The sequence below is a fragment of the Brachyistius frenatus genome, unplaced genomic scaffold, assembly GCF_029030835.1.
Source record: "Brachyistius frenatus isolate BFR_SWC_R1_liver_20210118 unplaced genomic scaffold, ASM2903083v1 Contig_468, whole genome shotgun sequence".
Taxonomy (NCBI): Eukaryota; Metazoa; Chordata; class Actinopteri; family Embiotocidae; genus Brachyistius; species Brachyistius frenatus.
The window spans coordinates 52544-65000 of NW_027211067.1; the positions used below are offsets into that span (position 1 = coordinate 52544).

The 12457-nt window shown below is 46.7% G+C and overlaps 1 protein-coding gene across 1 annotated transcript in view; it reads right to left on the reverse strand.

The window, feature by feature from the left end:
* LOC138614209 (neurofascin-like) overlaps positions 1 to 12457 on the reverse strand; it is a 75105-nt gene that overhangs the window by 27108 nt on the left and 35540 nt on the right. The window contains 16 exon segments of the mRNA XM_069687502.1: positions 94 to 209; positions 291 to 513; positions 641 to 711; positions 1266 to 1463; positions 1958 to 2059; positions 2350 to 2394; positions 4280 to 4404; positions 4638 to 4785; positions 5681 to 5847; positions 5959 to 6070; positions 6440 to 6583; positions 6762 to 6893; positions 6977 to 7161; positions 7558 to 7669; positions 11218 to 11265; positions 11638 to 11802. Of these exon segments, the coding sequence (XP_069543603.1) occupies positions 94 to 209; positions 291 to 513; positions 641 to 711; positions 1266 to 1463; positions 1958 to 2059; positions 2350 to 2394; positions 4280 to 4404; positions 4638 to 4785; positions 5681 to 5847; positions 5959 to 6070; positions 6440 to 6583; positions 6762 to 6893; positions 6977 to 7161; positions 7558 to 7669; positions 11218 to 11265; positions 11638 to 11802 (2093 nt within the window).

A 12457-nucleotide genomic window follows, 5' to 3' on the forward strand; every position in this document is an offset into this window, starting at 1 on the left:
GGGGGAGGAGCTTAAACAACAGACTCTCAGAAGAAGCTGCAGGGGGAGGAGCTAAAATAAAAGACACTAAGAAGAAGCTGCAGCCCGACTCACTCTGTACTCCTTGAACTCTCCCAGAACAGAATTCAGGTCCACGGGCTTCCAGTGGATGTTGGCCTTGGTGCTGTCCACCTTGGACACCCGCAGGTCCTTGGGAGCCTCGGTGGGTTCTGGACACACAAACAGGGACATGATGAGTGTGAAGTATTTCACATCAGAGTTATCAGAACCGAACAGAACCTGATACTTACTGTCCTCTCCGGAGAACCCGGTGACCACGTTGGACTCTGGTCCTGATCCAAAATCGTTCCTGGCCTGGATTTTGATCTCATAAGGCACATAGGTTTCTGTGTTCTGGACGATGTGTTTGGACCCGACCGAGGTCACGTTGCTCCAGTCCTCCCCCAAGTCCTTCCGTCTCCACCACACGCTGTAGTGCAGGTTCGGTCCATTTCTCTCCAGGTCCAGAAGAGGCTGAAAGAAGACGACAAGCTGACCTGAACACTGTCTCACAGCACCGACCCGTTTCACAGCAGACATTTGGACCTTGGACCTTTAAACCTGTGAGAGTCTCTCCATCTCATCAGTGGACATGCCTCACCTCCCAGCTGATCTCCATGTTGTCCTTTTTGGACCCCCACCCTCGAAGTCCTCTGGGCATGGCATCTGGAGCTGTGGGACAGGACACAATCAACTGTCTGCAGGGACACATGGAGGACACATGGGGGGGCACATGGAGGACACAAGGGGGACACATGGGGGACACGTGAAGGACACATGGGGGACACATGAAGGACACATGGAGGACACATGAAGGACACATGGGGAAACATGGAGGAGACATGGGGGAAACATGGAGGACACATGGGGGATACATGGGGACACATGGGGGATACATGGGGGATACATGGGGGACACATGAGGGAAACATGGAGGACACATGGGGGACACATGGAGGACACATGGGGGAAACATGGAGGAAACATGGGGGATAAATGGGGGACACATGAGGGAAACATGGAGGACACATGTGGGATACATGGGAACACATGGGGGAAACATGGAGGACACATGGAGGACACATGGGGGATACATGGGGGACACATGGGGGACACATGGGGGAAACATGGAGGACACATGGAGGGCACATGGGGGAAACATGGAGGACACATGGTGGATACATGGAGGACACATGGAGGACATGAAGTCTTTGTGTGCTGTCCTACCAGCTCCGCTGGTCTTGTACCAGGGCGATGGCTGGCTCGGCTTGCTCGGTCCCACCGAGTTGACGGCGATGACTCTGAACTGGTAGTTGACGAAGGGGGCGAGCTGCAGGATCACAGAGTTCAGGTCTCCGGGGTAGGAGGACAGGTCCTGCCACCGGCCTGGCTCCCAGCGGTCCTCCTGGAACTGGACCAGAAACTCTGCAGAGACACAGCAGCATGAGAGACAGAGGACCACTCAGTGGACACCTGTGGGGACGTGGGGGGGTTCAGGACGGTCTGGGGGTTCTTGTCCTGAGGCGGACCTCCTGCAGCTTCATGTCATCTTCTATGTGTGTTTAATGGTTCCTATTTTACAAACCTTCACATAAATACAGATGATAGTTCAGTTATGAGTCTGATAAATAGTAATACATAATAAATTGAAAAAAATTAAATAAAACTGTCCTGATAGAATCCACCTCATTTATTCAGTCATGTTTATTTTGACTTAAACACACACAATCTGCTCACAGCATCACTCACAAAATAAACTACCATCCAGGTGAGGGGTGTGTGTGTGTGTGTGTGTGTGTGTGTGTGTGTGTGTGTGTGTGTGTGTGTGTGTGTGTGTGTGTGTGTGTGTGTGTGTGTGTGTGTGTGTGTGTGTGTGTGTGTGTGTGTGTGTGTGTGTGTGTGTGTGTGTGTGTTCTGACCTTTGATGGGGCTCCTGTTGTCGTTTCCAGGGATCCAGGTGAGGCGAATGCTGCGGGCTGCAGGGTCCGACAGATCCAGCTCCATGGGTGGGTCAGGACGGTCTGCAGGGAGACGGGGGAGGGGCTTTAGATCTATAACACTCCTTTATATATATATATGGTTTTTATTCTTAAATCTAAAGTTGTTTCCAGTTTTAATTGGATATTAATGAACACATGCATGAAAACATCTTCAATGTTAAAAACAGTTTTTACTCTCAAACACCCAAAAAAAGAAACACAAACGTTTAAATCAAAACTTTCAAACAAGGAGACACGAGTTGAAAGACAAAGTAAATCAACAAGAAGACAAAGTGGACTGAAGACAAACGTTCAACCGAGCTGAGTGTTACCTGGAGGCAAGGCACTAGAGACTGTGGGGTAGAGGGAGGCTTCCTCTGTGGGCGGGGTCAGGGAGCAGGAAGTGGGTATAAAGGTTAGAGTAGGCAGGTTAGTCTAAGAGACAATCAGCAGTATGGGAGCACAACACGTGATTCAGAGAGCATTGTGCTAATGGAGGTTAAATATGATCATCAGTGTTAAACAACACAGACACCACAGACTCACCACAGACTCACCACAGACTCACCACAGACTCACAACAGACCCACAACAGACTCACTACAGAATCACAACAGACTCACTACAGACTCACCACAGACTCACCACATACTCACCACATACTCACCACATACTTACCACAGACTCACTACAGACTCACAACAGAATCACCACAGAATCACTATAGACCCACAACAGACTCACTACAGAATCACTACAGACTCACCACAGACTCACCACATACTCACCACATACTCACTACAGACTCACCACAGACTCACAACAGACCCACAACAGACTCACTACAGAATCACAACAGACTCACTACAGACCCACAACAGACTCACTACAGACTCACTACAGAATCACTACAGAATCACTACAGAATCACCACAGACTCACAACAGACTCACTACAGAATCACAACAGACTCACTACAGAATCACAACAGACTCACTACAGACTCAGTACAGACTCACAACAGACTCAGAACAGACTCACCACAGACTCACCACAGACTCACCGCAGACTCAGTACAGACTCACTGCAGACTCACTACAGACTCACCACAGACTCACTACAGACTCACCACAGACTCACTACATAATCACTACAGACTCACAACAGACTCACTATAGAATCACTACAGAATCACTACAGACTCACTACAGAATCACTACAGACTCACAACAGACTCACTATAGAATCACTACAGAATCACTACAGACTCACTACAGACTCACCACAGACTCACCACATACTCACCACAGACTCACCACATACTCACCACATACTCACTACAGACTCACCACAGACTCACAACAGACCCACAACAGACTCACTACAGAATCACAACAGACTCACTACAGACCCACAACAGACTCACTACAGACTCACTACAGAATCACTACAGAATCACTACAGAATCATCACAGACTCACAACAGACTCACTACAGAATCACTACAGAATCACCACAGACTCACAACAGACTCACTACAGAATCACAACAGACTCACTACAGAATCACAACAGACTCACAACAGACTCACTACAGAATCACAACAGACTCACTACAGACTCAGTACAGACTCACAACAGACTCAGAACAGACTCACTACAGACTCACCACAGACTCACCGCAGACTCAGTACAGACTCACTGCAGACTCACTACAGACTCACCACAGACTCACTACAGACTCACCACAGACTCACTACATAATCACTACAGAATCACTACAGACTCACAACAGGCTCACTACAGAATCACTACATACTCAGAACAGACTCAGAACAGACTCACTACAGACTCACAACAGACTCACTACAGACTCACAACAGACTCAGAACAGACTCACTACAGACTCACAACAGACTCACTATAGAATCACTACAGACTCACAACAGACCCACTACAGAATCACTACAGACCCACTACAGAATCACTACAGACTCACCACAGACTAAGTCAGCAGAAATCAGTCGAGTTACAGCTGAACTACGAGAGTGTTTAATGAACTACAGACACACAGACACATGATGTCCATCTGAAATGAACTACAAACAGTCATGGAAAGGTCAAAGGGTCATAGAAAGGTAAAAAAGTCATGGAAAGGTCAGTCGGTTCTGTTCGAAGCTGTCTAGTGTACCTAACAGTCAGTTCTGTTTGGTTCTGTCTGGTGGACCCAACAGTTAGTTCTGTTCGGTTCTGTCTGGTGTACCTAACACAGTGAGGCGGCCCGATGCTGAGTCGTGGTCGATCTCAGATTTGGCGCTGCAGGTGTACGTTCCCTCGTCGCCCTCGTTGACGTTGTTGATGGTCAGAGACTCCCCGTCCTTCTTCAGCCTGAAGATACACAGATGAAGGACATTGTTTCTCAGCAGGTAAACTGTGTACTTAGGTGAGAGACACTAACACTTTTAAATTCAATATCCAGGTGAGAGACATTAACAATTTTCTGGTGTTCAGGTGAAATGTTTCTTCACCTGGAGGCTCGTCTCATTTCAAACATTGCTATGATTGTGTTGTAGATGTTGGAGGAGGAGTCGTTACTACAGGCCACCAGGAGGTGCCATTACCTCCATCCCAGGTACAGAGGCTTGTCGTCCTTGGTCCAGGTCACCGTGACAGGGAGGCTGGGATCAGACTTCACCTTACAGTCCAACTGGACCGTGGTTCCTCTGATGGCTGACACGTCTATGGGGGCTCGGACGATACGCATCATCTCTGAGGAGGAGGAGGAACACACACACACACACACAAACACACACATACTACATGAACTCATACATCTAGAGGCACTCAGGAAAATCAGTGGAAGGTGAAGCAGTGTGATTGGACGAGTGTCAGGTGTCAGTTAGGTGTCAGTCAGATGTCAGTCAGGTGTCAGACAGGTGTCAAGTGTCAGTCAGGTGTCAGTCAGATGTCAGTCAGGTGTCAGACAGGTGTCAAGTGTCAGTCAGGTGTCAGTTAGGTGTCAGTTAGATGTCAGTCAGGTGTCAGACAGGTGTCAAGTGTCAGTCAGGTGTCAGTGTCAGTTAGATGTCAGTCAGGTGTCAGACAGGTGTCAAGTGTCAGTCAGGTGTCAGTCAGATGTCAGTCAGGTGTCAGACAGGTGCCAAGTGTCAGTCAGCTGTCAGTCAGATGTCAGTCAGGTGTCAGTTAGGTGTCAGTTAGATGTCAGTCAGGTGTCAGACAGGTGTCAAGTGTCAGTCAGGCGTCCGTTAGGTGTCAGTTAGATGTCAGTCAGGTGTCAGACAGGTGTCAAGTGTCAGTCAGGTGTCAGTCAGGTGTCAGGTGTCATTCAGGTGTCTGTCAGGTGTCAGTCAGGTGTCAGTCAGGTGTCAGGTGTCAGTCAGGTGTCAAGTGTTAGTCAGGTGTCAGGTGTCAGTCAAGTGTCAGGTGTCAGTCAGGTGAAATCAGATCCACTTCCATCATTTCAGCCATTAAAAGTGATAAAAGCTGTTTCCAGGTGTTTGTATACTGATGCTGTTTGAGTACAAATGAGGCACTTTAGTGAAAGGCACTAGAGATCTGCCTGTACTCCCACAGAGGAAACTATTTGGCACAAAGAAGATTTAGGTTAGATAGTCATGAAGCCGGCAGTGAAGTAATGTCTGACCTTTGACCTCCAGGCGGACCTGGTTCTCGGCCTTGCCCAGGATGCTGCTGGCCACACAGGTGTAGGTTCCCTCGTCCTCAGCTCGGGCCCGTTTTATCTCCAGGGAGCCGTTGATGTAGACCCGGTAGTGCCCTCCGTCCAGCCCACTGCCCTGTCCGTTCTTAAACCTGTACACATCAGAGAACAGGGTGACGACATGCGGAGTCACGGCAACAACAGGACACTACAGCAGGACACACGGACCAGGACGTCTGGACCGAACTACAGGAGACGCTCACCAGCGCAGGTCCGGCAGAGGAGAACCGAAGAACGGACACTCCAGGAAGGTCCGGTTGTTCTCCACCACTTTGATCAGCTGGTTTTTAGGACCTAGCATCCTCGGAGGCATGTCTGCAGGAGGAGGAGGAGGAGCAGGTTACACCTCCTCAACTCTTCATCACTGACAGGGAGGCTTATAACAACGACTCCAATAAATACCAAGAGGTGATGTCACCTCAATCTTTATACACTGAACAGTCTGTTTATATCAGACAGCTCAAACTCCATTTAAACTGGAAGAAACCTCAAACAGAATCAGAGGTGAGGGAGAGTAGAGCAGAGAGAGAAAAGGAGAGCAGAGACAGACAGTGACCAGTAAACAGAGGGCAGGATGGAGGGGCGGTGACCGTTCAGAACATCCTGCATGTTCACGTCGTCACACCAGCCGTTAAGGAGCACAGCTAACTGTTTTAAGCCCCGCCCCCTCCCTCCAAGTCTCACCGAGGACGCTGACGAAGGCGTTGGCCAGCAGGTAGCCGTGCTGGTTGGAGGCGTTGCACTGGTACACCGCGCTGCTCCCCATCTGCACCAGGCGGAAGATGATGGTGTCCTCCAGAATCAGACGGTTCGGGTAGGGGGGGGCGGCTTCAAGGAGGGGACGGTTGAAATGTTAGATAATTTATCCAGGTCATTTTACTCCATTATTAAAAACATATTGAACAAATTTGAATATAAATAAACAGAAATAGACAGAACAGCTCAGAGCTGAGGTATGAATCCATAAATCTGTGTTCTATTAATGTGTCCTCAGACTGATCCCTACTTTCTATTGGCTGCCCGTTGACCAGCCACTGAATGTTGGGTTTGGGGTTTCCGTTGGCGCGACACACCAGGCGTCCATTCTCGTCCGGGGCCAGCACCAGGTCCGTAGGTCTGTCCAGCCAGTAGGGAGCCGCTGTGGGACACGAGGAGTCCCGTTAGCATGTTAGCACGGGTGAACATATTAGTGGAAGCAGGTGACCCCTGTGACCTCCTGACCTTTGACCTGAACGAAGATGGAGTGGCGTATGCTGCCCAGGTGGTTGTTGGCCATGCAGACGTACTCTCCGGCGTCCTCCTCTGATACGTTGATGATCTTCAGGGTCTTGTTGTATTTCTCAAACTTCACCTTGCGTCCCGGCAGGTCGCCGCCCTTCTTAAACCACTTGATGGTGGGCGTCGGCCTGGGGGTGAGGGGGCGAACGGGGGAGGGACATGTGTGTTCACATTCATGTTTCCACTTTGAACTCTTCAAGTCAATAAAAGCATGAATAACGTACATTTATTCTGTCATCATTTCGTTATGAATTTAGTTTGTGCTCCTCTTATTTTGAAGGTTTAACATCCTGTCTGTCTGAAGATACATTTCTGTGTCTTTAATCTGAGTTTGTTCCCAGTCTTTAACTTACTGCTTCAGATCTTTTACCATACAAACAAATATATAAAGACGCAGGTTACTGATGCTGCAGTGAGGTCACATGACCTTATAAACAGGATATGAAGAGTCAAACTGCAGCAAACACTAACCAATGTTTGTTTGATGTTGATTTGATCTTGTGTGTGTGTGCGTGTGTGCTCACAGTCCAGCAGCGATACACTCCAGCAGCAGCTGCTCGTCTCGCAGCACCATCTTGGAGCTCTCCCTTCCTGTCGGAGAGAGGAAGGTGGGCGTGGTCTCGGCTACTTTCCGACCTGTAGATCAGGAAGTACGTGGAATTAATACACACACTCATTTACCCCTGAAGCATGACTCACTTCCTGTGTGTCACATCAATCTCCCAGCATGATCCTGATCATCTCCGTATGTTCCGGTTCTGGTTCTGTAAACAGGTCCGATGACCTCAGGCTTCTCAGGAACACACAAGGAAACGCAGAAACAACAACAGGCTTATGGATCTGAGTCTGTGTCCTCAGGGAACAGAGATGGAGGAGAGATGGAACAGAGATGGAGTAAAGATGGAGTAGGGATGGAGTAAAGATGGAGTAGAGATGGAACAAAGATGGAAAAGAGATGGGACAGAGATGGAGTAGAGATGGAGTATAGATGGAATAGAGATGGAACAGAGATGGAGTAAAGATGGAGTAGAGATAGAACAGAGATGGAAAAGAGATGGAACAGAGATGGAGTAGAGATGTAATAGAGATGGAGTAGAGATGGAGCAGAGATGGAGTAGAGATGGAGTAGAGATGGAGCAGAGGGACATTAAAAGCTTTAAAATAGCAGTTGATCAGATTGTGTTCCTGCTGTAATGAGATCAGTTGGACATGTTTAAGGTCGTGTTGTGTGGATGAGGAGGAGGAGGAAGAGGATCAGCTGATCAGCTGGGATGTGAGCAGCCTGCAGAGAAGAGTTAAAGATTAAAGCAGCAGCAGTTTCCTTTGTGATGCAGATCTGTGGGATTAAAACAGCTGTTAGCGGTTAGCGATGAGCAGTTAACTGCTCCAGAGGCTATCAATGCAGAGAGGAGGCTGCTGTTAGTGAGACGGAGGACAGAGAGACAGAGGACAGAGACAGTAGGACAGAAACACAGAGGACAGAGACACAGGGGACAGAGACAGGAGGACAGAGACACAGAGGACAGAGACAGGAAGAAAAAGACAGGAGGACAGACACAAAGGATAGAGACAGGAGGACATAGACACAGAGGACAGAGCTCCTGTCTTTTCCTCCCTGTCTCTGTCCTCTTCCTGCGGACATAACCATGGAAACGAGGCACCCAGCACCTCATCTGATGATGCTGAAGTCTTCCCAAAATGCACTGCAGCCTTCAACCCGTCCACACATGAAAAGACAAAGTTGTGTTGTTTGTGTGATTAATATTGTGTGTGTGTGTGTGTGTGTGTGTGTGTGTGTGTGTGTGTGTGTGTGTGTGTGTGTGTGTGTGTGTGTGTGTGTGTGTGTGTGTGTGTGTGTGTGTGTGTGTGTGTGTGTGTGTGTGTGTGTGTGTGTGTGTGTGTGTGTGTTGTTTGTGTGATTAATATTGTGTGTGTGTGTGTTGTGTTTTGTATATTTTTATTGTGTGTCTGTGTTGTTTTTTGTACATTCATATTGTGTGTCTGTGTGTTGCTGCTGTTGTCTCTGCTGCTCCTACACAGACTGGACTCGTCTCCATGCATACATGACTATCAATGACCTCAGCAGGGGGTCCTTTGAATATGGATCATGTGACCTGTTCCTTCCACCCAGTGGGACAAATGCTGCCACTCAGCTGATTCGTTCCCTCCAGCTATGGACTCACTCGGGATCTGTGTGGTACAATGAACCACTGGAATTATGGGAAATTTATGTGTGAATTATTGAAAGTTTATTCATCACATGATCATTTAACTCTGATTGAAGGGTCAGCTGAACACATTATAGACTCACTGGGATGAACTCTTGTTTGTACTGTGTGAGTCAGAGAGACACATCACCTCCATCACATTTGATAGAATTTACATTATTTATAAATCTAAAATATTTTAAACATTTTTAAAACCGTGTCAAAGCTGCAGTCCAAAAATATAATAAGTTGTTTCTGTTGTTGGTTTCAGTTTCAGCATGATCAAGTGTGTTTTAGAAATTTTATTTTAATGGAAATAAAAATTATCAGAGTTATTTTAAAGCCGAAACTCTCAGCTGTGCAGTTGCCATGGAAACCAGCACTAATAGGAGCAGCAGCAGTTCAACAAGCAGATCTGTGATGTCACATCTAAATGAGCCAGTAGGGTCGTCACAAAACACAAACACAGATACTCCTGAATTAACCAATCAGAAACCCGAGAGAGAACGTTAGTCAGCAGCAGAAGAAACAACAAGCAGCTGATCACTGTAAGAATGAACATTAATGAATATCAATATCTAGATTAATAAATCCAGTGAGGAGGTCAGACTGCAGGTTCATGTTACTGTGTTACTCTGTTACTGAGTTACTGTGTTACTGCATTACTCAGTTACTGTGTTAGTGTTACTGTGTTACTGCGTTACTGAGTTACTGTGTTAGTGTTACTGCGTTACAGTGTTACTGAGTTATAGTATTACTGTGTTACTGTGTTACAGTGTTACTGAGTTACTGAGTTACAGTGTTACAGTGTTACAGTGTTACTGTGTTACTGAGTTAGTTACTCTTACAGTATTACTCTGTTACTGTATTACTGTGTTACTGAGTTACAGTGTTGCAATGTTACTGTGTTATGGTGTTACTGTGTTACAGTGTTAGAGTTACAGTGTTACTGAGTTACTGTTTTACAGTGTTACCATGTTACTGTTACAGAGTTACTGTGTTACTGTCTTACTGTCTTACTGTGTTACTGTGTTACTTTGTTACTGTGTGTTACGGAGTTACGGAGTTACGGTGTGACAGTGTTACATTTACTGAGTTACAGAGTTACAGTGTTACTGTGTGACAGTGTTACAGTGTTACAGTGTTACTGTATTACTGAGTTACAGTGTTAGTGTTATTGTGTTACTGAGTTACAGTGTTACTGTGTTACAGAGTTACAGAGTTACAGTGTTACTGAGTTACAGTGTTACTCAGTTACTGTTACAGTGTTACTGTGTGACAGTGTTAGTGTTACAGTATTACTGTGTTACAGTGTTACTGTTACGGTGTTACAGTGTGACAGTGTTACTGTGTTACTGAGTTACAGTGTTACTGTGTTACTGTGTTACAGTGTTACAGTGTTACTGTATTACTGTGTTACTGTGTTACTGAGTTACAGTGTTACAGTGTTACTGTGTGACAGTGTTACGGTGTTACAGTGTTACTGAGTTACAGTGTTACTGTCTTACTGTGTTACTGTGTTACTGAGTTACAGTGTTACTGTGTGACAGTGTTACAGTGTTACTGTATTACTGAGTTACAGTGTTACTCAGTTACTGTGTTAGTGTTACTGTGTTACTGTCTTACTGTGTTACTGAGTTACAGCGTTACAGTGTTACAGTGTTACTGTGTGACAGTGTTACGGTGTTACAGTGTTACTGAGTTACAGTGTTACTGTCTTACTGTGTTACTGAGTTACAGTGTTACTGTGTGACAGTGTTACAGTGTTACTGTGTTACTGAGTTACTGTGTTACTGTGTTACTGTGTTACAGTGTTATGGTGTGACAGTGTTACTGTGTTACAGTGTTATGGTGTGACAGTGTTACTGTGTTACTGAGTTACTGTGTTACTGTGTTACTGACTGTGTGACTGTGTGACTGTGTGACTACAGAACAACAGGAACAGGAAGTGGAGCATCCTGTCAGGAGGAAACTCACCACCCAACGGGTCAGAGGCATTGAATGATGTGTCATTATACTGCTCCTCTGGAAACACACACACACACACATGTTCATCACTACACACACACAGAGACACACAGATGCGCACATACATCTGATAACAGTACACAACCCTGAAAGAATCACAGAGGTGATGATGTTATTCCTCTCATGTCATATCAGGACGTCACCAGCAGGTGCAGGTGTGTCCTAATTAATGTGGGAACTAAACACAGATATGGAGAGAACTGTGTGTGTGTGTGTGTGTGTGTGTGTGTGTGTGTGTGTGTGTGTGTGTGTGTGTGTGTGTGTGTGTGTGTGTGTGTGTGTGTGTGTGTGTGTGTGTGTGTGTGTGTGTGTGTGTGTGTGTGTGTGTGTGTGCGTGCGTGTGTGCGTGCGTGTGTGTTGTGGACTCACTGGTCTGCACTCGGAGTGTGAAAGGGTTCTTCTGCTGGATGGTGTGTGTGAAGCGAGCGTTGCAGCTATAGTCTGTCTGAGCGTCCTGAGAGAGGACGTTGGAGAAGTACAGGTCTCCGTTCAAACCCATGGACACTCTCTTATCCAGGGGAATGGGACTCATACCTGGAGGACAGGAAGAGGACAGGAGGAGGACAGGGTGGGGCAGGAGGAGGGCAGGAGGACAGGGGGACAAACAGAGACACCTCAGTGAAACCTCCTTGACAACAGAGATAAGTTAATCATCAGTAACATCAGTTTCAGTTTATGTTCAGTTTCTAAAAACACTCAGTAAAAAACATAGATTTACAATTTGAATTTTAAACTTAAATATCTTCACAACCAAAAAAGATTATTGATCTGAATTTAAAGTATTTATTTCACTTTCTGCTGATGATCAAACATCAGAGCAGCTTCAGCGCTCAGTCTGATCTGCAGCTCATTTTCTTCTCAGGGAACTTAACATATAAGTTACAGATGATGTCACAGCTGAATGGACCAATAGGAACCCTGCAGGTTCAAGTTCTGAATCTGACTAGTGAAGATGGAGATCAGCAGTCAGTAGATGGATGTTTATCTGTGACACCAAACGGTGAGACCATCTAACTACAGAGATCCTTGAAAGCTTGCTGCGTCTCTCCGGCTCAGCGTCTGTTCATGTTCACCCTGCCGATGTGTCACCCTGCCGTCGCTGCAGGCTCACGCTGACTTCCTGCTCTCCCTCACAGGCATGCAGACGGAGAAGCATCACACTCTGAAGTGCACCGACTGACAGCCGCCG